The sequence below is a fragment of the Pelmatolapia mariae genome, linkage group LG3_W, assembly GCF_036321145.2.
Source record: "Pelmatolapia mariae isolate MD_Pm_ZW linkage group LG3_W, Pm_UMD_F_2, whole genome shotgun sequence".
Lineage (NCBI taxonomy): Eukaryota > Metazoa > Chordata > Actinopteri > Cichliformes > Cichlidae > Pelmatolapia > Pelmatolapia mariae.
Genome location: NC_086229.1, coordinates 23426036 through 23450110, shown reverse-complemented (window position 1 = coordinate 23450110; position 24075 = coordinate 23426036). Strand labels below are relative to the sequence as shown.

General features: G+C 42.1%; 1 protein-coding gene across 1 annotated transcript; it reads right to left on the bottom strand.

Moving 5' to 3' along the window:
• Positions 1-4420: 4420 nt before the first annotated feature.
• On the bottom strand, positions 4421-23390 carry LOC134624296 (uncharacterized). The gene is made up of 8 exons (XM_063469267.1): positions 23278-23390; positions 15150-15497; positions 14691-15023; positions 14495-14602; positions 13463-13795; positions 8132-8464; positions 5742-6062; positions 4421-5645 (listed from the first exon to the last, which is right to left on the bottom strand). The coding sequence occupies exons 1-8, from the start codon at positions 23309-23311 to the stop codon at positions 5620-5622; spliced, it is 1836 nt and encodes a 611-aa protein (XP_063325337.1). The 5' UTR covers positions 23312-23390; the 3' UTR covers positions 4421-5619.
• Between the last annotated feature and the right edge of the window lie 685 nt (positions 23391-24075).

Here is a 24075-nt window from a genome sequence, read left to right as displayed (position 1 = left end):
CAGGCAGCCATCCCATCCTGTCTAAAATCAGCTGCAATCGTCTCAGTGCCGAAGAAGTTTCGACTCATGGCGGTAATCATGAAATGCTTTGAGAGACTACTCCTTCAGCACATCAAGGACTACCTCCCCCCAGAATTCGACCCCCCACCAGTTTGCATACCGCGCAAACAGGTCCACAGAAGACGTCATCGCCATAGCCCCCCACTATGTGCTGAGTCACCTAGAACAGTGTCAGAGCTACGTTGGAATGCTCTTTGTGGACTACAGCTCAGCCTTTAATAGAGGCATCCCGGACATCCTCATGACCAAACTGGTCACTCAGCAGAGCAGCAAACATCATCAAGGATAGTTCCCACCCTGGTTTCAACATGTTCAGCCTGCTTCCCATTTCCTCTATGAACCACCACTGTACAATACCAAATTCTATGTGAAATAACCAAACTGTATATACATAACACTATTTATTTATTTATTACTGTGAAATGACCTCAAACGCCTCTTTGACGTGAGCATGCTCAGAGCCTGAAGGAGAACAGGTTTAAAATGAGGCAATGTGAGTGTTGAATTTCCTTTGAAGTACACCTCTCTGAACGTTCTCACAGTCGTGCCTGTTGTAGATCCATCACTCAAATTTCCTGTGGACTGCAGGGAAACACTAACATCAACACCTACCTGCTGTCTGCTGCTAAAATAGTTCTTGTACAGTTTTCTTTAACCAGTTTGTATATTTGTTTATTTGCAAATTTTAATAGTGTTTCTATAGACACTAACAACAACAAGGTACTTAGCTTTGTTGCTATTGGCAAAATGGTTGTTCAGTGCTTCAGGAAAACAGGATTAAAAATTACATTCATGTTTTATGTAAAGAATCATAATTATTCAAGCCACAAAAATTGGTGCAACCTTCATGGTGTACATGGTGTAACCTTCTTCTATCAAATGCTGATTTTTGAAAAATCCTAGTCAATTTAGTAAAAAAAAAAAAAAAAAAAAGCCTAGGACATTTAAGTAAAGAGTCCCAGCATTTTATTTGTTTCTCTCAGATGCCACCAGTCATAAAACACTGAGGCACCAACACAAGCAGAAATGCCACTGACGATGTCAGACACTTAGTGTGTTGAGTGCCACAGGGTTCTGTGCTAGGACCAATTGAGTTTGAATTGTACACGCTTCCTTTAGAGATCTGTCATCCTTTCCTCTGTAGTCTGAGCTGTGTTTGTGTTTCCAGGTAATCAGCGATCCACCTGTTCCACAAAGGCTCCACCAACAGGAAGTGAGCTCATACCTGCTTGACCCTACCATTTCCATGGAAATAGCCTTAAAACTGTTACTGTGAGTTGATTGGAAGCTTTTAGATGGCATCACACAACAAGAAGAGAGAAGCAGAGTCTGACAGCAGAGCTCACTGCTGGTTGCAGACAGCAAGTGACACTTTACAAGATAATTTTCTTTTAAAAAATAAAGCAAATGAAGCTGAATCTTTCAGTTAATTAAATTATTTAAAAACAGTCTTGAATTGGTCTAATTAAATTAAAATGTCTTAAATGAAACCTTCAGAAACACGAGAAGTCAGATTTCTCTTTCTTGCTGTCTGCTAGATGGCAGTCAGACAGAGACAGTTTCATTGTTAGTGACATTAAAAAGTCTTAAATCTAATTTCTGAACATGTAGGATCGCTTTTATCCTCAAACACATCCACCACAGAAGAAGGAAAACACTGGATCAGATTAACGGTTAGCCAGTTGTTTTTATTTGGACTTATTCCACAGGGACAGTGCACAGTCATGAACAATGGAGGAGCTTAAGATTGCTACCAATATAAATCCGATAGTGTATTTTATAATCAATGAAACTGTTTTTATTTTAAATATCTTGCTGCATTTTGTATAAGTTCATACTCAAATTTTAAAAAACAAAACACTAAAGCTATTCTGTTATACCTCTATGCAAAAAATACACTGCACCCACAATATTTTATAGTTGAGCAATACTGATGAATCTAATAAACTTAAACCTGCACCATCCTCCATATTCTGGTATTCTAAACGGTACTTAGCAGAAATATTAAACAACCTAAATAACAGGGTTGCCATCTTCCAGCAAAAAAATAGGGAACAGCCCCTCTGCCTCATGATGCTTAATTGACGTAATTGACTTTAATTTAATGCATGTGTAAAACAAATACGAAGAAATCATTTTTTCTACATTAATTAAATAGATTCAACATATTTCATCAACACAATTGCAGACTGCACAGATGGTACCTTTCCAAAGGAAAAAGTACTATAGCTTATTAGGGTATATATTACACTTAATAGTTACTATATACAATAATGGACTTCTATACATGTTACAGCAAATAAAACCTTTGGTTGTAAGGTTCAGATAATTATTCATTAAAGTTAGAGATTTTAAACGAGAATAAGAAAGAGAAGTATTTCTTTGTGCCCCCCTTTCCCTGTTAATGCCATACTTGGCCCTCTGGCATAACTTTGCTAGACCCGCCCCTGAAAAGTTGCCAGCTGTCACCAGTGTTGGGGAGTAACGGAATACATGTACCAGCGTTATGTATTTAAAACACAAAATATGAGTAACTGTATTCAGTTACAGTTACCATTTAAAAGGTGTTATTCAGAATACAGTTACTTGTTTGATTACACAGCGGTCTTTTCCTGTTTCATATTTTAGGCTGTGCCCTCTATTAGTAATTCAACGCCGGTGGAAACCCAAACAAAACACACATTAAGAGGCTCTAATGCCCGTGTCTCAATCTCATGGCCCATGTCACCTCTACTTGCGGCCTGCATAATAACGTGAAGAAATATTTTTTAAAAGTATTATTCAAAAATGATTTAATATGAAGGCAATAGGCAGAGAGTTACAGGCATAGCATGTATGAAGCATGTAAATATAATAATAACCACAGCAGCCAAGAAGAGTGCCTGACGAGCCCAGTTGTAAGTAAGCTATTAAGACTCGACTGTACACTGTGTTCGTGTTTTCCTCCGAAACAATAAGTTCCGTTGGAGCAGCCTTTCAACGCCTCTCTCTGTCTCTCGCAAGCAAAGTTGACCCAGACAACAAAGTAAAGCTAGTTTTCAGCTACGAGCCCAACACAGAATCCGGCGTATCAGCCAGAGGTCACTTTACTACGGTTCGGAGCCGTGGGCCTGTTTTATATAAGCGCGGAATAGTTTTCTGTACGAGATCGCTGCAAGAAGTGCAGCCTTAGCTAATGTCCACCCTACTGTTACTCATTTTTTATTAAGATATAAACATCTAGTTGGTATTGGTATGGCGAATGACCTTCAGTTAGAGTAATAAATCACACAGCAATAGTACATTCATGTAGTTGTAAAAAGCATGACAATATATTAAGTAGTTAAGTATTCCGTTATGTTACTCTCATTGAGTAACGTAACGGAATACATTACAAAATACATTTGGGGACACGCTAATGTCCAAAATACAACGGAGCTGCTGTTAGTGGGACAGGACTTTATTCAGTCTCTTTGACATGATGAAAAATGAAATTAATGGATGGATTGCCAAAGGAAAAAGTACTATAGCTTATTAGGGTATATATTAGACTTAATAGTTACTATATACAATAATGGACTTCTATACATTTAATCAGATGATCACTTTGGTTGTAAGATTCAGATAATTATTTAATAAAAGCCAGACATTTTAAATGAGAATAAGAAAGTATTTTTTGTGGCCCCCTCTCCCTGTTAATGCCCTACCTGGCCCCCTGCCAACACTTTGCTAGACCCACCCCTGCACAGTTACCAGCTGTCAGCTACTTAGAAAAGGATCCTGGTGTTATTTGTCTCTCAGAAACAGTTCATAACTTCTCTTCAACTCATCCATGTCACCTAAAAGGTAAACCTGTTTCTCCATCACCTGTTCAGCTCTGATGATTCAGTAAGGACATCTCCTGGTTTCATCTGCATGTTTCCCTCTCACCAGATATACAAACTGTTACGGCCCTAGCAGGGCCGCCTCCTGAATTTGTCTGTGTGGGCGTGTCCCACCACCTCTTCTGCCTGAGGTGCCCCCTTTCCCCTTTTTCACAGCTGACTCCCGTCAGTAATTAAAAGTATTTAATCCAAGGGAAAGGTGAGCTCTGGGCCAGTGTGCCATGAGTGTGGTTACAGCTTGTGAGCTGTGCTTTGTGGGTTGCAGCTAGTGAGCTGTGCTTTGTGTGGTTACAGCTTGTGAGCTGTGCTGTTGTGGGTTGCAGCTAGTGAGCTGTGCTTTGTGTGGTTACAGCTTGTGAGCTGTGCTGTTGTGGGTTGCAGCTAGTGAGCTGTGCTGTTGTGGGTTGCAGCTAGTGAGCTGTGCTTTGTGTGGTTACAGCTTGTGAGCTGTGCTGTTGTGGGTTGCAGCTAGTGAGCTGTGCTTTGTGGGTTGCAGCTAGTGAGCTGTGCTTTGTGTGGTTACAGCTTGTGAGCTGTGCTTTGTGTGGTTACAGCTTGTGAGCTGTGCTGTTGTGGGTTGCAGCTAGTGAGCTGTGCTTTGTGGGTTACAGCTAGTGAGCTGCGTGTCTGTTTGCAGCTAGTGAGCTGAGTGTGTCTTTGCCGTGTTTGCAGTGTTTGCAGCTAGTGAGCTGCTCTCTTTCTTTTTGACTTTTATTTTATTGACCAACGCCTGAGTTTTGTTTGTTCCTTTAAATGGTGATAGCGGCTTGTCCGTCTCTTTTAGTTAGTTTTAATACCAACTTTAATAAAGCTATTTAATTTAACCAGTTTGCCTCCTTGATTCCTTTTTTTGACCCGGACACTTTTTGTTACTTCCCCTCACTGCCTAGACCCCTCTGGGGGAACGTAACACAAACCATCATGACCAGCAGCTTTACAGCTGTGGCTCCAGCAAACATCAGCTGATACTAGAAATTAATATTAAGTAAATTCTAACAACAGTTTATCAAGCTTAAACGTGCTGTAGTTTATCCGCTGGTTTCCTCTTTCTGGCGCAAAGTGGGCGATAAACAAACAAGAGAGAAAAGCCGATCAGCTGATCATTGATCAGTTTCATGATTGAAGTAGCAACAGGAGAGTGAGGGGAGAGAAGAGAGAAGAAGAGGCAGCTGTGCAGCGTAAAGACACAGAATAACTCCAGCTTTGTGTCTTTTTTCCATTCTAGCTAAGTACGGGACAAATCATGTTCCTTTTTACCTCAATATGGAACTTTAAAGTTCGACCTCCTCAGCTGTAATTGGTCCAGCCCTGAAGTCCGACTTTTTGTGCAATGGTTAGCATCTTCCTCTGCCTTTTGGGTGCTACAGCAGGTGCCTTTGATGTCGACATTGCTGTGTTTGTTGTATATTTGAGAAGCATTTTGTACTGGACCGGAGACACGGCACACGATTGATTGAGCATGCAGCAAGACATTGATTGACAATGGTCTGTAGCCAATCAGGACGCAGAACACAATGCGCTGTACAAAACAAAGAAAAAAAAAAACATGCAAAATTGCACCCCCAAAAAATCAGCGAAACAGTGAGGCTGCGAAAAGTTAACCCCGTTATAGCAAGGGACCACTGTATAAAGGTTTTGCACATGATGTCAGGCCTAAAATGACCGAGGAGTCGGATCAATGCAGCTGTTTCTGTTCCTATTGTCCGTTGTTTGACCTTGAACCTGCAGAGGAGACAAAAGACAGTCAGACACACAAACGATTGCCTGCCCCCCCAACCCCGCCCACACACACACGCAAACAAACACAAACCAACAAACCTTTGACTTTGAGCAGCACGGTTTTCTCTCTCCAGATCTTCCCATACACTACACATTTGTGTTCTCCACTGTCTCTCTCTGTGGGGTATTTCAGGGTCAGACTGAGGTCTCCAGTTTTCAGCAGGTCTTCATTCAGCTTCGTTCGGTTTCTGTAATCCTGGTCCTGTTCTTCAGGCTGGTCAGAGCCGTTCTTATATACATGGATCGTCTTCTTTGGGTTATAGTGTACCCACTCCACTTCAGAATCTTCAGGCAGGTTCCGTGATGTTTTGAAGGGCAGCTGGACAGACTCCGCTCCCTCCTCCACCTCCACCTGACAGACTGAGAGGACAACAAAGCACAACATGAGCTGTACAAAGTGTGATTGGTGTTCACAGAGCAGCATCATGTGACTCTTGTTCTGCACTAAATGAAGCGATGGAGTGGCGCCTCCTTCAGACACACAAACAGCTCATGGAGAGAAATAATTCCATCCATCCTCTTCTGCTTATCTGGGGCCAGATCGCAGGGGTAGCAGTCTATGCAACAAAGACCACACCTCCCTCTCCAGCCACCACCTACAGCTTTTCCAGGGAAACACCAAGGCATTCCGAGGCCAGGTGAGAGATATGATCTCATTAGCGTGTCCTGGGTCTACTCCAGGGCCTCCTTCCAGTGGAACATGCCTGAAACAACTCAAATGTCTTGATGCATGCTCAATCATCCAGGTAAGTAAATTCCAAATTCTGTTCATCTGGACATAGTGTTTTCAGTGGGAAAAACATTTCATCATCATCTAAGTGACTTCTTCAGTCTCAGCTGACTGCAGGTTTCCCCAATCTTATAAACAGTACATTTGCATTCTAAGGAGCTTGGCCCATCTTCAAGAAACTTAAAGAAGTCCAGACACTTTTCTTTCCAAGCTCCTTAGACTACAATGACCGGGATGACTGAGAACAGTACAGTACATTTGCATAATGACTGAAACTAGCACCACTGAATGAACAAGGGGCTGGGAGGTCAGTTACCTGGTTATTTATTTGCAAGTTGTCATGACCACTGATCAAAGCTCACTGACCAATGGCCATGAGTACCATTCACAGAGAGTTGAGGAATGGCTGCAATCACAGCGTTGTAAGATGGTGTCAGATGTACCCTTAGGCCCCCTCCTCAATTCAGAGATGGTCTTTCCCTTTTCATGTAAATAACCTCCTTGACTCCGCCCTATTAGCGCCTCGTGCTTTACTCTCACGCTGCTCCGTGTGGCAAATCGAGCGCACCTCTCTCCGTTTCAAACACGCGTCACAACAATTAAGAGGACCCGAGGGAAGCTCGGAAAGCTAAGCAGAAGTTATTTGTAGAGATGAGAGGATAATGGCTGCTGAAGAAAGAATGCTGTTGGTTGAAAAGAGAGGTAAAATGACTTCAGTGGTGTGGAAACATTATGGGTTCACGGAGTCAAGACGTGGATCAAGTAGACATAGTGTGGAAACTTTGCTACAGTGTCGTAGCTGCACCACAGAGCAACACTACAAATTGACATACCTCAATGTCAGTTTGATGCCATTGTGCATTGTGTGGCTACACAGCTTGTCTTGATGTTTAGTTATTTGTATGCATAAATATTATGCAGTATTTTGAAGTTCACTAAACATAGATGTTTCCATTTTCCATTTATTTTTTTATATTGCAAACATTTGCACTGTTATCAGTATTTGCACACTATTTTATATTATTTTTTGACAATCTTTAAAGCCATTATTCAATACATTGTTAAATAAATATCATCAAATAATCAAGATCTCAATTTCAGTGAAAATAATCGTGATTATCATTTTTGCCATAATCGAGCAGCCCTACCTTGAGGCGACTGTTGTTGTGATTTGGCGCTATATAAATAAAACTGAATTGAATTTTCATTTACAGCTGTAAAGTACCTTTACATGATGCTGTGGTGTCTCACTTACTGCAGCAAGTGTGGCTCTGTTTATTGTCAGTGAGTCAAATTGCCAATTTAAATAGTATTTTATCTGTATTAACTTAGAATCCATGGACACATCATTTTCACTCTTATTATCTTTCACTTCACAATAAAAGCCTCATATTTATGGCAGCTACACCCTGACATTTGACAACATCCAAATGACTGGATCATGGTAAATGGTAAACTGGTTCTCATATAGTGCTGACATTAACATGCACTCATACTCTGATGGACAAAACTAACAAAACTACTACTAGTCTGTTCATTTAAAGGCACAATTGCTCCACCTGACATTTTTGGCTTTTACATCAAAACATTAAAGATTTTATATCATTTGAATAAACTAAAAATAGATTAAAACTAAAAGCTTTTAGAAGATAAACTCCTACATGACCTCTGACCTTTGACCTGTATCTACAGCACTGACCTATGACTTTCAGCTTCACTTGCTTCTTCAGGAGGATGTTTCCCTCCATGCTGTAGACGGTGCAGGTGTAGATGGAGTTGTCTTCCTCTGTGGGGTATTTCAGGGTCAGACTGAGGTCTCCAGTTCTCAGCAGGTCTTCATTCATCTGTGTTCGGTCTCTGTAATCCTGGTGCTGTTCTTCAGGCTGGTCAGAGCCGTTCTCATACACGTGGACTTTCCTGTTGCCTCGTTCCTTCCACTCTACTTTAGCAACTTCAAGCAGGTTAAGTGTGGTTTTGCAGGGCAGCTCGACATATTCAACCTCAGAGTGCACTGGCTTCACCTCAGCGTAATCTGTGGGACAACATAAGAGAAAACAAGGTAGGATGGAGACATTTGTGTTGACTGCTGCACGCTGCTGCTTCACTGGTAATGCATTGTACCTCATTCAGACCCATTGGTAGCAGCATAAAGTCAGCCACTTACAACATTTTGAAACACCTTGCTACCATCCTTGCACCTCTTGTGGGAACACCCCACATCACATCAAGAACTCCACCGACTTCACCGACAAGGTCCAGAGACTTACCCTGGATCCAGATGAAACCATGGTGTCCTTTGATGTAGTCTCTCTCTTCACTTGCATACCCACCACGGAGGCAGTGGAGACTGTCAGAAAACGCCTACAAGAAGACAGCTTTTTGGAAGACAGGACCAACTTCACCCCTGATCAGATTTGCACACTGTTAGACCTCTGCCTCACCACCACATATTTCAAACGCAACAAGGGTTTCTACAGGCGAAAACATGGCTGTTCCATATAGCCAGCCTTTACATGGAGGAAGTGGAAAGAAAGGCTCTTGGCTCTTTCAAGGGGAGAGTACCCAGCCACTGGTACAGATATGTAGAGACAACTGAGTCAAAATCAAAACACAAGAAGTGGAACCCTTCACAGTAGGGCAGGGCGATATGACCAAAAATATTTATCACGATATACATTTGAAAATTTGCGATAATGATATAACTGACGATATAATTGACACTAGACAAAATACAACTCCACAACTTTATTAGTGCAAAAAAAACCCCATCAATGTATTTTCACTTAAAGAAGCAGCTGTTTTTTATGTGCATTAAAGTTATATAAAAACAGCGCAAATTCCTCGCTGACAGTTTAACCAAAAGGCATTTCCAGTGGAAATTGGCCGACATATCCTCAGCATAACCATGTATAATATCCACAAAACTTAAAAAGAGGTTATACACACACAATACGGTAATATTATGTTGAAGCACAGTACGTATCACTCCGCGAGGCGCCTGCCTACGATAACCGCAATGCTCCGATAAACCATCAAGCGGTGCGACTTCGTAGCTTAGCAAAGTCGTACTGAAACATTTGACAGATTTTCGAGCGCCGTGTACCACATAAAATCGTTTCGAGGTCAGTAAACACAACCAGAATTCATACATAAGGCACACGGGATTATAAGGGGCACTGTCGATTTCCAGAAAAATCAAAGGATTGATTTTAAGTGTGCTGTATTTTCCAAACAACACGGTAATAACGACGTCCTGCTAGCATGCTCTACCAAAAATAGTGCTTTGTTGTGTATCTGACGGACAAAAGCTAAACCAGTTCCACACCACTGAAGTTGCAGCATTTTTACAAACCAATTCTGGTTCATCCGTTTCATTCAACAATCCACTTTCGCTCTTCTCATTCTTCGTCGCCGCCATGTGCGTATGTAAACATAGGCACCGCGCATGCGCGTTTTACCCATATTCTATCGCGATATTTCATTTTCCTATCGTTGCCCAAAATTACACCGGTATTACCGTGAACGTTGTGATATAGCCCAGCCCTACTTCACAGTGCACATAAACGCTTTGGATAAAAACATCTACAGCACTGACCAGGGAAGACACAAAGGATAGCTGTTTTCCTTTCCTGGACTGCGCCGTGCGCATTGAAGAGAATGGGAACCTGAGGGATTATTATATTATCTTATGTCACGTTATAGACCTAATTAAAGATTGCGAAATCATTATGTAGTTTTAGTTTGCATTATTCTCCTGACTCAGAAGAAGGTGATAACTATTATGTTTATTAAACTGATTTGTATTACATTAGACTGCTGATTTATGTTGAATGAAGGATCTCCAAAAGTTGAATCTGTTCATCTGGACGTAACGTTTTGTGGGAGAAACGTTTCGTCACTCATCCAAGTGACTTCTTCAGTCTCAGCTGACTGCAGGTTTCCCCAAACCTTATAAACAGTACATTTGCATAATGACTGAAACCAGCCCACTGAAGGAACAATGGGCTGTGAGGTCAGTTCCTTAATCATAATTATGCAAATTCTCATGACCATTGATCAACAATCACTGACCAAAACCCACTGATCAAAGAACACTGATCAATGGCCATGAGTACCATTCACAGAGAGTTGGGGAATGGCTGCAATCACAGCATTGTAAGATGGCGAAAGATGTACCCTTAGGCCCCCTCCTCCATTCAGAGATGGTCTTTCCCTTTTCACGTAAATGGCCTCCTTGACTCCGCGCTCAAACCAGCGTTCCTCCCTGTCCAGGATGTGTACATCCTCATCCTTGAAAGAGTGTCCACTGGCCTGTAGGTGTAAATAGACTGCAGAGTCCTGGCCTGATGAGGTTGCTCTTCTGTGTTGTGCCATCCGCTTCGCCAGAGGTTGTTTGGTTTCCCCGATGTATAAATCCTGGCAATCCTCCTGGCACTTAACAGCGTACACTATGTTACTCTGTTTGTGTCGGGGGACCCGATCCTTGGGGTGGACCAGTTTTTGGCGCAGCGTATTTTGGGGTTTAAAAGCCACAGAGACCCGGTGTTTAGAAAAAATGCGTCTCAACTGCTCCGATACTCGTGACACATATGGGATCACTACAGGTTTTCGCCTGGGCAGCGGTTGTCCTTCTCTCCTGGATCGACTGGAGCTTTCTTTAGGTGCCTTCCCAGCTCTGACAAAAGTCCAGCTGGGATAACCACATTTACTCAGGGCCTTCTTGATGTGCTGTCCTTCTGCCTCCCTGGCCGCTGTGTCAGTGGGGATGGTGTTCCTTTGAATGAAGGATATTGTTTTATGATGCATTAAACTGTTGAGTTATAAGAAATACTGTTTTCAGAGAGTCATGGCCTTATTTGTCTGATTAGAAAAGAACAGAACAGACTGCACAGGAAGCCAAGCTCACTGAGAGAGAGAAAGAATGTGGATGTTTAGGTTTTATGACTAGGTGGGGGCCTCCTGAAGCTATAAGAACGTGAGAAATGCTCAGACACGTCGAGATCAGGCGGACACCCTCCCGTGCTCATCTCCCCTCTGGATGGTTTATGCTCAAAAGTGTTGTATGGAATAATAAGAATTGTATGGAATAAAGAGATTGTTGATTAAGCATTTGTACACCGAGTGTTGTCCTTCCTTCGGCCCAAAGATGAAAGAATTGAGGTTTTAACAAACGTAAACACTGAAGTTTACCGGAAGCCCACACACACGGACCAGTACCTCCTCTTTGACTCCCATCACCCTCTGGAACACAAACTTGGAGAAATCAGGACCCGACACCACCGGGCAGAACATGTTCCCTCTAAGCCTGAAGGGAAACAGAAGAAACACACACATGTAAGGGAAGGGCTTAAAACATGTGGTTATCCTAAATGGGCGTTTATAAAGTCAGCAAAGATGCACAGAAAAGAAGACCAGACACCAACTAGGGAGGATAAGAAAGACAAATGCAACAACATTGTCATCCCCTAGTATATTTCAGACCAAGCAACACACTCAGACAGAAACTGGTTCATTCCAAAGACAAAACTCAAACTCAAACACAGACTTAACAACGTGGTGTATGCTGTACAGTGCAGCGAGGAATGCCCAGACCTCTACATTGGAGAGACCAAACAGCCACTTCACAAACATATGACACAACTGTGAGCGACCATCTTTGAACAGTGTTGGTGGTTTACGGGTCTTTGATGTGTGAATTATCACATAAACCAAGATGTGAAAAAGGGTGTAGCCCATTATCAGCCATTATTGGGTAAACCAATTGTTAGACCTTGCCCCACCATAAGGTGACTTATTGAGGTAAAAATGACCCAGGATGTGAGTGGGCATTAAGGCGTCTGGGAAGGGATCTCAAAACTGGATTATTGATGACAGACAGTTGGTGTCGTAAACCACCGCCTCTGTTCAAAGATGGTCGCTCACAGTGGACGTAAATAGCTTCTTTCACTCCTCTTTCAAACCATCTGTCTTCTCTGTCCAAAATGTGAACATTGGCATCCTCGAAAGAGTGACCTTTGTCCTTTAGGATGGACCGCCGAGTCTTGTCCCGTGGAGGCGGCTCTTCTATGTTGTGCCATGCATTTATGAAGAGCCTGTTTGGTCACTCCAATGTAGAGGTCTGGGCGTTTCTTGCTGCACCTCAACAGGACAGGGCACAGCATCAGCACCGCCAAGGTCCACAGAGCCCGGGGCAGCCCAAACAACCCCACCAGAGAGGCAACTAGACCCAATCATCTCCCAGACTAACCAGGACCTTCAAGGCCCAGTTAGAGCCCAAGCCTGGAGGCGGAGCACCCCCAGAATCCCAAGCTCCCAAGCCTGCACCAGACCCACCCAGGGGCAGCTAGGTTACCAGGCCAGTAACCCACATCCGCCAGCACAGACATTTTCACAGACTGTTGCAAGCAGTGACCAGGAAAACACCACCCAAGGGCCACCAAAGCGGGTGTCACTTTTACGTCGTGACTACAGCTCGAGAAAAAACGTCCCTAGGGAGTCCCCAGACACCCCAAGCCTGTACCTAACCCAACATCAACCATTAACCTCCATGTCAGTTATGAAGTGCATCACAACTCCATTTAAGTCTCCGTTTGTTAGCTGCAGAGCTCTGAAACTTCACACAGCTTTGGATGATAACATGGAGAAAGGATGTGGAGATTTTCACAGCTCTGCTAGAAATCATCTTCTAGTTATTGTGACTCAGATATGACTGATTATAGATGAGGACCAAAGAAGGTTTTTACTGAGATTTGAACTGACTTAGCTTAGCCTGTGTTTTAGCCACATGCTAAACAAACACATGTTCAGAAACTAGAAGATGTTACCTTTCAGATGAAGTCTCACACATGAACTTTGCTCCTACAGTTCATCTGCTGAAGCTTTTACATTTGGGTGGAAATCAAATAAAAACCAAAACAGCCACAAACATCAGACATGCTAACACTGTAACATTATTGGATGGAGCCCACTGAGACTGAACAACCATCATGAGTCTGACCTCTGACCTCTGACCTGTATCTACAGCACTGACCTCTGAAAATGAGCACCACGTCTTTCTTCATCAGGATGTTTCCCTCCTTGCTGTAAACAGTGCAGGTGTAGGTGTTTGTGTCTTCGTCTGTGGGGTATTTCAGGGTCAGACTGAGGTCTCCAGGTTTCAGCAGGCTTCTCTTCATCTCTGTTCGCCCTCTGTAATCCTCATGCTGTTCTTCAGGCTTGTCAGAGCCGTTCTGATACACATGGACCTTCCTGTCATAGATAGAACCATCCTTCCACTCCACTTTAGCATTTTCAGGCAGGCGAATTGTGGTTTTGCAGGGCAGCTGGACAGACTCCACCCCTGATTTCACCTCCACCTGGTAAACTGAGAGGACAACAAAGTACAATGTAATGACATCATTAGCAGCTGTGATGGTCACATGACCTCCCTGTCCCCTCCTTGTCTTCTAGTCTCAGTCAGATTGTGTCTCAGTTTGTTCCTGATGTGTTCCTGACTCGTTCTTTGGTAACTAGTCTGCAGCGTCCTGTAAAGTGCTGCAGACATGTTGGATGAAGAGCAGAAGAACAGACAGACTGAGCCTCCACAGTCGGCCATGTCTCACACACATCAGCACAGAAACCATGAAGATCTCATGTGTCTGCTCTGAACATCTGAAGCTCTCCACCACATGACTGAGCACAACTCAAGGAGGAACATTTACTGAAGCTGCTGCAACATTTACTGTCAGCACATGTTTCCATGTCAGCCTGCTGTTTACCACCACAGAAGAAGAACAGCTTGTCCACATGCAGCCTCTGTGTCAGATCAATGCAGTGAAGCACACACACTGTTTAGTAAAGTCATGTTGTGGAGCTGTTTCACTGATCAATGACTGAGTCTGAAGGAGGTTTTCTGACTTCTGGAACAAACCTGGAAGTTTCTCTTCAGCTCTCTGTATCAGCTGTTTGTAACTCTCAACTCTTTCAGCTTCTGGAACAAGTTTGTGTGAGCCACAGTCAAGGAGCCACCAGAGGACACCTGCTAACCATCGGCATTATGGGTAGTGTAGTAGGAGACACTCACCTGACATGAAATACTGCCGGAAATAAAATAAAAGACCTCCACAAACTACAAGTAGAACCAGGACAACCAGGAGAACCACAAGAACAATGTTCCAGATTAGAAATGGTTCTGTGGAAAAGCATAAAAAGCACCATGACCTCTGAGCTCTGACCTTAATCCACAACACTGACCTCTGACCTGTGTCATCATCTCTGACCTTTGACCTGCAGCACGACTTTCTGTCTCAGGATGTCTTTGTCCCTGTAGATGGTGCAGATGTATCCTCCACTGTCTCTCTCTGTGGGGTATTTCAGGGTCAGACTGAGGTCTCCAGTTCTCAGCAGGTCTTTGTTCATCTTTCCGCGGCCGCAGTAAAGGTTGTCCAGCTGTTTCAGGTGATCACTGTTGTTTGAATGCACTTGGGTCACTGTGAGTTCTCGGTCAGAGTGAGTCCACTCCACACTGGTGTCCTCAGGCAGGTCAGGTTTTGTTTTGCAGGGCAGAATGACAAACTCTAAGCCTTCCTCCACCTTCACCTCCACCTGCTGGTCTAAAAGGAGAATAAAGCCCAGGATCAATTGTAGACACAGTAACTGGAGCACAGCTGAGTATCTACAGTCTAGACTTTAGTAACTACTACTTGTAAATAAAGTAGGTGTTGGAGTTTATTGCTGACCTTTGACCTTCAGCTGTAAATCTTTAAGTCTCAGTTCTTCTCTCCCATCACTGATGGAGCAGGTGTAGCTGCCACTGTCAGTCAGTTGGAGGCTTTTCAGAGTGAGGCTGTAGTCTCCAGTGTCCAGAGCATCAGGCCTCATTGATGTGCGCCTGGTGTAATGCTGGTTTTGTCCTCTGAGATCGTCTCCTCCTTCTCGTCTTAGGTGGACAGATTTGGGATGAAGATCTCTGTGAGTCCACATCACTGTGGGGTCCACAGGTATAAAACCTGTGAACTGACAGGGCAGCAGGACAGATCTTTCCCCTTCATATACTTCCACTACCACAGTAAGGGCATGGCGGGAAACTGTGAGGACACATGAAAAAAAATACAGAGGTCAGTTTTACAGTATTTTTGGTTATCTACATTCAGCTCTTCTAATCACTAATCATGGTCATTTTTTGTTAAATACAGATCTTTTGTTTGGTATTGTTTACTTTCCGTGGGTTTCCTAGTTTAATCATTTGTGTTTCTTGTTCTCAGTTACTTCTTCATTTAGTCTGCCCCCTTTTGTTGTCTTGGTCTCATCTTTTGTTTCCTGCAGTCTGTCATGTCTCTGATGTGTTTCCTCCTTTATTTTGGCAGTCCTTTCGTCCAGTTTTGCTTCCTTGTCGTTCCCATGTCCCCTGTGAACGCTGTTTTCTTCCTCGTAACTTCTGAGTTTCCTTGTTCCCTGGTTTCCCCTCACTTGTTTCTAGCTTATCTTTTCTTTGTTTCTATTAGTGTTTTCGCAGAGCCACAGCTGTGCAATCAAAAACAGGCTCACTGCAGCCACTAAGAGTGAAGAGTATTTAACTCTCACTAAATTAGATATTTTTCATCTCTGTTCACAAGTTTCTGGATTTCTTTTCTTTTTAAATAAAACTAAAACTGAACTTTATTTTTCCATGTTTGGCAATGTTCACATTCTGTTTAATCTGTTACTTTCTGAAGAAGTAGTGCAGACTAATGAAGCAGTCTACTGACAACAGTTACAAATAGTTGTTTGAAATGACATCTACTGAGATCTAAAACACACAGATCTCTGCACCAAACGACTAAACAACCAGATTATGAAGTAAGGTTCTGTTTGTGCAGATGTGGAAGCAGTCAGGCAACATGACACTTTCTTCATGATTTAACGCTGCTGCTGACAATGCTGTCAACAACTGAAGCCTTCAGTCTGCAGCAGGTGGAGAAGCTGTGCTGCTGTCCCTGTCAGAGAGGCAGCGGTCCCCAACCCCCAGGCCACGGACCGCTACCGGGCCACGAGAGCTGAGGTTAGAGTGTGAAATTTATGGCTTTCTGGGTTTTTATCATTAACTTGGTTCCCCTTTGTGTTTTCCCAGTTGTGTTTTATTTTGAAAGACATGAAAGCTTTCATCAGATCTCAGATCAGAGCGAAAGCTGCAGACGAAACAATGTTAGAGAGTGTCCAGCTGGAGGATGAATTCCTCTCTCTGGAAGCAGCTGAGTGATAAAGCTCCAAAACATGAATTCTGACATCCTGACTGGTTTTCTTAGTTTTTGTTAATCTGAGTGGTGAAAAATGATTTTGGTCTCAAACTGATGTCTGAATGTCTTGAAACATGTTAAAGTTAAAATGTTTCAAATTAATAAAAAAAAAGTTAATGTCCATTTCATTATTTATGTAATAACACAGGTGTAGGTAACACAGTGGCTGTGGTTTCATGGTCAGAGTTAGGTTACAACAAATATAGCAGAGACGAATTCACATTTAAGATGATGCTGAGATTCACTCGCTAAAATCCAATTTTATACTGTGTACTGTAAACAGTAGTGTCAGTGTAGGGGGGGGGGGACATCAGTCACTGTTAGGTTTAGGCTGTGTGCAGGCAGGAATGGTGGACCCATAGTGCAGACGCTCGGAGGCAAAAAGGTGAACTCAAAACAGCTTTAATGCTGAACTCAAAAAAAGGTAACAAAACTGTAGTGATGGGTCCAGCAACACTGACGCACTGACGCACCGACGCTTGTATCAAGCTCACCTAGCGATGCCTGTATCGGCGCGTGCGTCGCTTTAAGAAAAAGTCACGTGATCGATACAGCTGCTGTATCGCTCATTGCCAACGCGCCAAGCTGTGTTTAAAAGGTACCGCATCCGCATCTGCCAACGGAACGAGTCGCCACCAAAAAAACCCACAAAATTACTCTCGCAAAGATAAAAAAAAAAAAAAATACACATCTCTCCATAACAAAATGGAGCCCGAAAGAAACAGAATTGTTTCTGCTGTGTGGGATCATTTTGATCTTTTAACTGGAAATAAGGTAATAGTTTGTCTGTCTTTGTTTCAGTGTAATCTGTCAGAACACCTCCTCAGTGTTTAGGCATTACAGAGCCAAACATGAAAATGAGGAGACAAACACACCGAGAATGAACACAGGTAGACCTATATTGACACTGAACAGCTTTATCATCATTCTTTTTTAATTAATGTGTTTTATTATTTTGAAATCAAGCATCTAGGAAGACTTTTCTGGACCAGGCAGTCCTGAATTTTATTATAAAGGACTGCCAACCCCTTAGTATTGTGGAGAGTGTCGGAGAGAAACATTCCAAGATCAGAGGATCCTTTAACGTACTGGAGGAATCTTATCAGAACCTTTTACACCTGACTTTACAGTTTTTGTGTACCCCAGCTTCATCTGTGCCTGTGAGTTTTCCAAAGCTGGGGAAATGGTGCCAAAAAAAAAAAAAAAACCCGCAATAGACTGAATGCAAAAACAATGGATAAACTTATTTTTCTGGATAGAAATTTATAATAAACTCTGAGTCAATTACATTTAAATGGGTAATATTATATTCACAATACTTTCATTTTAATTTTCACTTAATGTCATTCACAGTATATTTTAAAGATGTCTAAAATATTTGAAATGTAAAAGATATAAAATGATTCCATGGAAAATACAATACCTTACAGTGTATACACGTATGACTAGGGGCCCGTTCTTCGTACCGCGCTTACTACATCCAAGATCAAATCATCGCGCTAACTGTGAGCTCGCTAATCCGGTTCTCCAAACACACCTGTTGTTGACGATTAGTATAGCTGGATGAAATAATCTGAGATCACTGGGTGGCTTAAAAGGGGCTACGCATCGATAGTAGAAACATTGATCGGCAACCCTCTGATTGGTCGGCAAAGATGTCGAAGGAGCGCGCTCAGTATTTTACGGCAGCAGACCAAGAACTCTTGATTGAGGGATATCAGGAGTTTCAGAGTCTAATTAAAACGCAGGAGAACACTGCAAAGGCTGCAAAAGCAAGGAGAGAGGGCTGGCAGAAAGTTGCTGACAAATTAAACTCATAAGTGATTTATTATATTATATTACATTATATCATGTGATATTATATCATGTGATATTATATTATACCACATTATATTATATTACATTATATCCTCTTTCACATTAGAGCCACAACAGGACCCACTAGAACATGGGAACAAGTAAAAGTGAAATATAAGAATATTCTACAGAATGGTAATATTTATCACTTATATTGCTTTTAGTCTCTTGAAAAGAGACCCTGGAATAATCTGTTTGTTTGTTTATAACAGCAACCAAGAAAAGGGCAGAGCAAATAAAGACAGGTGGTGGTCCTGCACCCCCTCGTCACACATCGGCTTTTTGTACTGTGACATTTATTGACATTGTGGGGTTTTTTGTGTGTAGTTTGACATAACACTCCATCAATTTTACCTGTTCCCATACAAGGGTTTGACTGAAGCATGCACTGTAAGTTGGGAGATATATATATATCTAGAGAGAGAGAGAGAGAGGAAGAAAGAAAGAAAATAATACCCTCACGGGAGAATCGATATCTCTCTATGAGCACACCATCGCGCTGAGCTAAAGGATTCCGTCTATCCCGCAATATACGCTGAATTCTGTAAACTCTCCTTATCAATCTTGGACCTTCAGCAATGGGTTGCTCGCGTACAAACGGACAGGACATGGCTGTGACAGACTTCCCAAATCCACCTTCGCATTTATAGCCGTGGTCTCCCATCTTGATTACACGAAGTAATTTACTATCACTACTCTAAAATATGAATTACATCTGAAATAATCAAATACATGTAATAGAATGATTAATAATACATTTCCTTTTTTCGAAAATGACCTGTATGTATCTGTATGAAATCAATAAAAGAATCAAATACTGCATTATCTTTAGTTACATTGATGATATTTATTTATGGAAAAACAGTGGAGAAATATCGCTGTTGCTTTCATATGAATGAAGCGGACATACCTGAGTGGCCGCGATCTAATCCTGTTTACATAAAGTAAGCCTGCTCCCGAGCAGGTTTACGCTTACGGATCTGTTGCTATGACAGCAAGTCCCAGATGAGCTTCGGAGAACCGAACGATCCAAGATCACGCGAAATCGTCAACATTCAAATCCGGCTAACCCGTTCTTCGTACCTCGCTGCTCGGGAGCAGGTTTACTTTATGTAAACAGGATTAGATCGCGGCCACTCAGGTATGTCGGCTGCAGTTATATGAAAGCAACAGCGATATTTCGCCACTGTTTTACCATAAATAAATATCATCAATGTAACTAAAGATAATGCAGTATTTGATTCTTTTATTGATTTCATACAGATACATACAGGTCATTTTCGAAAAAAAGGGAAATGTATTATTAATCATTCTATTACATGTATTTGATTATTTCAGATGTAATTCATATTTTAGAGCAGTAATAGTAAATTACGTGCAATCAAGATGGGAGACCACGGCTATAAAAGCGAAGGTGGATTTGGGAAGTCTGTCGCAGCCATGTCCTGTCCGTTTGAACGCGAGCAACCCATTGCGGAAGGTGCAAGATTGATAAGGAGAGTTTACAGAATTCAGCGGATATTGCGGGATAGACGGGATCCTTTAGCTCAGCGCGACGGTGTGCTCATAGAGAGATATCGATTCTCCCGTGAGGGTATTATTTTCTTTCTTTCTTCCTCTCTCTCTCTCTCTCTCTAGACACATATACATATATATATATATATATATATATATATATATATATATATATATATATATATATATATCCCAACTTACTGTGCATGCTTCAGTCACCCCTTGCATGGGAACAGGTAAAAGTGATGGAGTGTTATGTCAAACTACACACAAAAAACCCCACAATGTCAATAAATGTCACAGTACAAAAAGGGGTGTGACGAGGGGGTGCAGGACCACCACCTGTCTTTATGTGCTCTGCCCTTTTCTTGGTTGCTGTTATAAACAAACAAACAGATTATTCCAGGGTCTCTTTTCAAGAGACTAAAAGCAATATAAGTGATGAATATTACCATTCTGTAGAATATTCTTATATTTCACTTTTACTTGTTCCCATGTTCTAGTGGGTCCTGTTGTGGCTCTAATGTGAAAGAGGATATGATGTAATATAATATAATGTGGTATAATATAATATCACATGATATAATATCACATGATATAATGTAATATCATGGATCACTTACGAGTTTAATTTGTCAGCAACTTTCTGCCAGCCCTCTCTCCTTGCTTTTGCAGCCTTTGCAGTGTTCTCCTGCGTTTTAATTAGACTCTGAAACTCCTGATATCCCTCAATCAAGAGTTCTTGGTCTGCTGCCGTAAAATACTGAGTGCGCTCCTTCCACATCTTCGCCGACCAATCAGAGGGTTGCCGATCAATGTTTCTACTATCGATGCGTAGCCCCTTTTAAGCCACCCAGTGATCTCAGATTATTTCATCCAGCTATACTAATCGTCAACAACAGGTGTGTTTGGAGAACCGGATTAGCGAGCTCACAGTTAGCGCGATGATTTGATCTTGGATGTGTCATTTGATCTTGGATGTAGTAAGCGCGGTACGAAGAACGGGCCCCAGGTCATTGAATCAGTGTCTGTTGTGAGTCTCAAGTAAGTTGCCTGCAATGATACTTAATGTCCAGCAGGTGTCAGTGTGGAGCAAAACAACACTGTGTCGACACAGTATCGATACAGTTTGGGGAATGTGCTGAAACGCTTCACGAGGCCTCATCTACCCATCACTACAAAACTGAGACTCCAAATAAACTCAGGCAAGCAGACAGAACACACAGCATAGTAAACGGTAGATCGCAACAAGGATGGATGAAAACACATGGCTTAAATACATAGAGGGAGCAATCAGTGAATGGGTAACAGTAGGGAAACACAGCTGGGGCAAATCAGGCCTAACGAGACAAAGGAAGCAAAACCAGACGCATTTACATGAGACATGGACTTTCAAAGTAAAACAGGAAACACATAACACAGACCGAACAAAAGACACAGACTCACATGCAGGCACTACACCAGAGGGAACAGAGACATGGGACCAGGGCAGACACAGACACTGACTGGACGTGGGGATACAGCAGACAGGGGAGACAGCAACTAAGGATCACACCGAGACATAAACCAAAAGGCAGAACTCAAAGGAACCCAGAAATGATAAATCATATAATAAACTCAAAACCTCTGGGTCGACCCAGGCATCCTAACAGTCACTAAAGCTTGTGAGGCAAAGTCACCTTTACAGTGTCGTCAACAGAAAATAGTTGGGGGTTTTTTATTCTCTCTCACTGCATGTACACTACATAACAGGCTCAAGCCAAGTACATTCATTAGAATTAGAATTTAGTTTTTTTTTATCTCCTCGACTGATTATATTCTATTATTTTGCACAACGTTCAGTTACCTGTGTACAATAATGATTAGCCACTTTTTACTTTTTTACTGTGATTAAATTTCAGAGTGTACTTTTTCACTTTTACCTGAATATTTTTTTACTCAGGTGTCTCTACTTCTGCTTCAGTAAAGAAAGTCTGTATTTTTTGCCACCTCTGAGTATAACCAGTAAACACTGATGGAGTGTAACAGCCTTTTTATAGAGGACTTCATTATTTGTGCTATTACTGGATAAAATGCTGAATCCCATTCAAAAACTGCTTTGATAATCCTGGCGTGAACATTTCATGTAATCTAGTCTCAGCTTCACTGATGGACGGCAGCTCTCTGACAGCCACAGCAGAGATGTGTCTGATATGTTTACTAAATACAGAGACTTTACAAACAGGACTTATGAAGGAGAAAATATTAAATAAATACATGACCTGTTTTGCAATGATGTTTATGACTCTGTTAGTATACTTACATAATAACTAATCCGTCATTGACGCCCACTTAAAGTATCTCTACAGACGTGTGAGTTTCTATTTGTTGCAGTGCTGCTGTCCTCTTGGTCATTTTTAATGTCAGTGACACTTTTTAAATAAAGGACTGATAAGGACGGATCCATGAAACTGACTGCAGTTTCTTTCATGTGACAGGAGTTCTTCCTCTGCTCGGACTGACTTCATATCATTAACCTCCTAGGACCTGCCGTCCACATTTTTGGACATCACATTTTGGGTTATTTAGACCAAAATACTCAATTTTGCTCTACATGGGCCTGATATCCACTTACAAGGACATTATACTGCTACTGTTCTATCAATTTTTTAAATGAATATCCTCATTTGTGGCTCTCATTTTTCTTAAAAACAAAAATAAGGTAAAAAAAAAATCAGGAAATTCTTTGTTTTTACATTCATTGGGCCCCAATATGCCCAAATATCAAAGAGCAATTAAAAATGCATGTTGTGGAAGAGTTCGGGTCTTAGGAGGTTAATCAGAGACACGTTAGACTGATTTTAGCCCAACACGTCTCTTTCTGGCACCACACCTGTCCTGATCTGGTCGTTTGTGGACTCAGATGGCGTCACAGAGATCTAATCCGAGGTGGATCCGGTCTCGGTGTGGGTTATTAAGACAGCTGAGGAACACGTGTGACCATCACGCGTGGAAAACTAATTAAACTGTCAGAGTGTGAAAAAGTGTGAAATGTTCGTGTGTGCTGAGCTCAGAGCCGCTACTCTGCAGCACTGCTTTAGCCCAGCCGCTAGCTCTGCAGAGTCCACCGTCTGAGTCCGGCTGTCCGTTCTCACTCTTCCACTAACACAGACACACGCACACTGGTGCATGTATCCGTGTAATGAGGCTAAAACTGCGGGTTAAACAGAGAGGTACTTACCGCTGCTGAGGAGCAGCAGCTGCAGCAGCTTCATCCTCCTTTAAAGGCTCACTTGATCGCAGTTAGAGCGAGCCCTCAAATGCAGAGTCACTGTCAGGCCAGCTGCACCTACAATGATGTTGCATCTTTCTTGCGCTACGTCCTTTGGCACCCTGGGCGAACACTGCCTCTGCCCCCCCCACACACACACACAAATTTATTTTATTCATTTTATTTATCGATTTATTTCTGGGATTTCGCACAACCCAGGATTCAAATCATGAACACATAATGGTCTTGGATTTACATCATTATGAATGAAATGTGCTCTGTTTGGAAGCAGCCAGCCCCTCCCCTTTCAATGGGTTGTGTGTGAGACTTTAAATCATCAAACTGTAAATTATGAATTTTAAATTGTTATTAATCCTTTACCCCGAGTCCTAAAGTGTATATTTATTTTCTTACTCTTCTTATATTTATTGTTTGTTTACTTGCACTGCTGTAACTGGAGCCTCGTCGTCTCGTCTCTCTATATACTGGACTGTATGTAGCGGAGATGACAATAAAGTTTACTTTGACTTCAGCAGCGAGCAGGCACACCGAGGGCTCTCGTGCTCACTTTTCGCGTATAGAATTTCGAAAAAACATTGATGCAAATTATAAGTCTGTATCATGATGTCTGGTGTTTGTTGGTTTGTTTTTATTTTGTTTTATTTTGCGAGTTGGTTGTGAAGTTGCCCCCCCTTCTTCAAATCAAACGTTTGTGCTACGTTTGTGCTGCAAAAATTTTCGTTTGTGCTGCTATCATTTTAAAGATAT

What these genes read in the sequence shown, in the direction of transcription:
- LOC134624296 (XM_063469267.1), bottom strand. Translation starts at nt 23,311, where the DNA reads ATGAAGCTGCTGCAGCTGCTGCTCCTCAGCAGCG. An exon ending in AGTCGTGCTGCAGGTCAAAG is followed by an intron (nt 14,603 to 14,690) that starts GTCAGAGATGAT and finishes GCTTTTCCACAG; the next exon opens with AACCATTTCTAATCTGGAAC. An exon ending in AGTGAAGCTGAAAGTCATAG is followed by an intron (nt 6,063 to 8,131) that starts GTCAGTGCTGTA and finishes TTGTCCTCTCAG; the next exon opens with TCTGTCAGGTGGAGGTGGAG.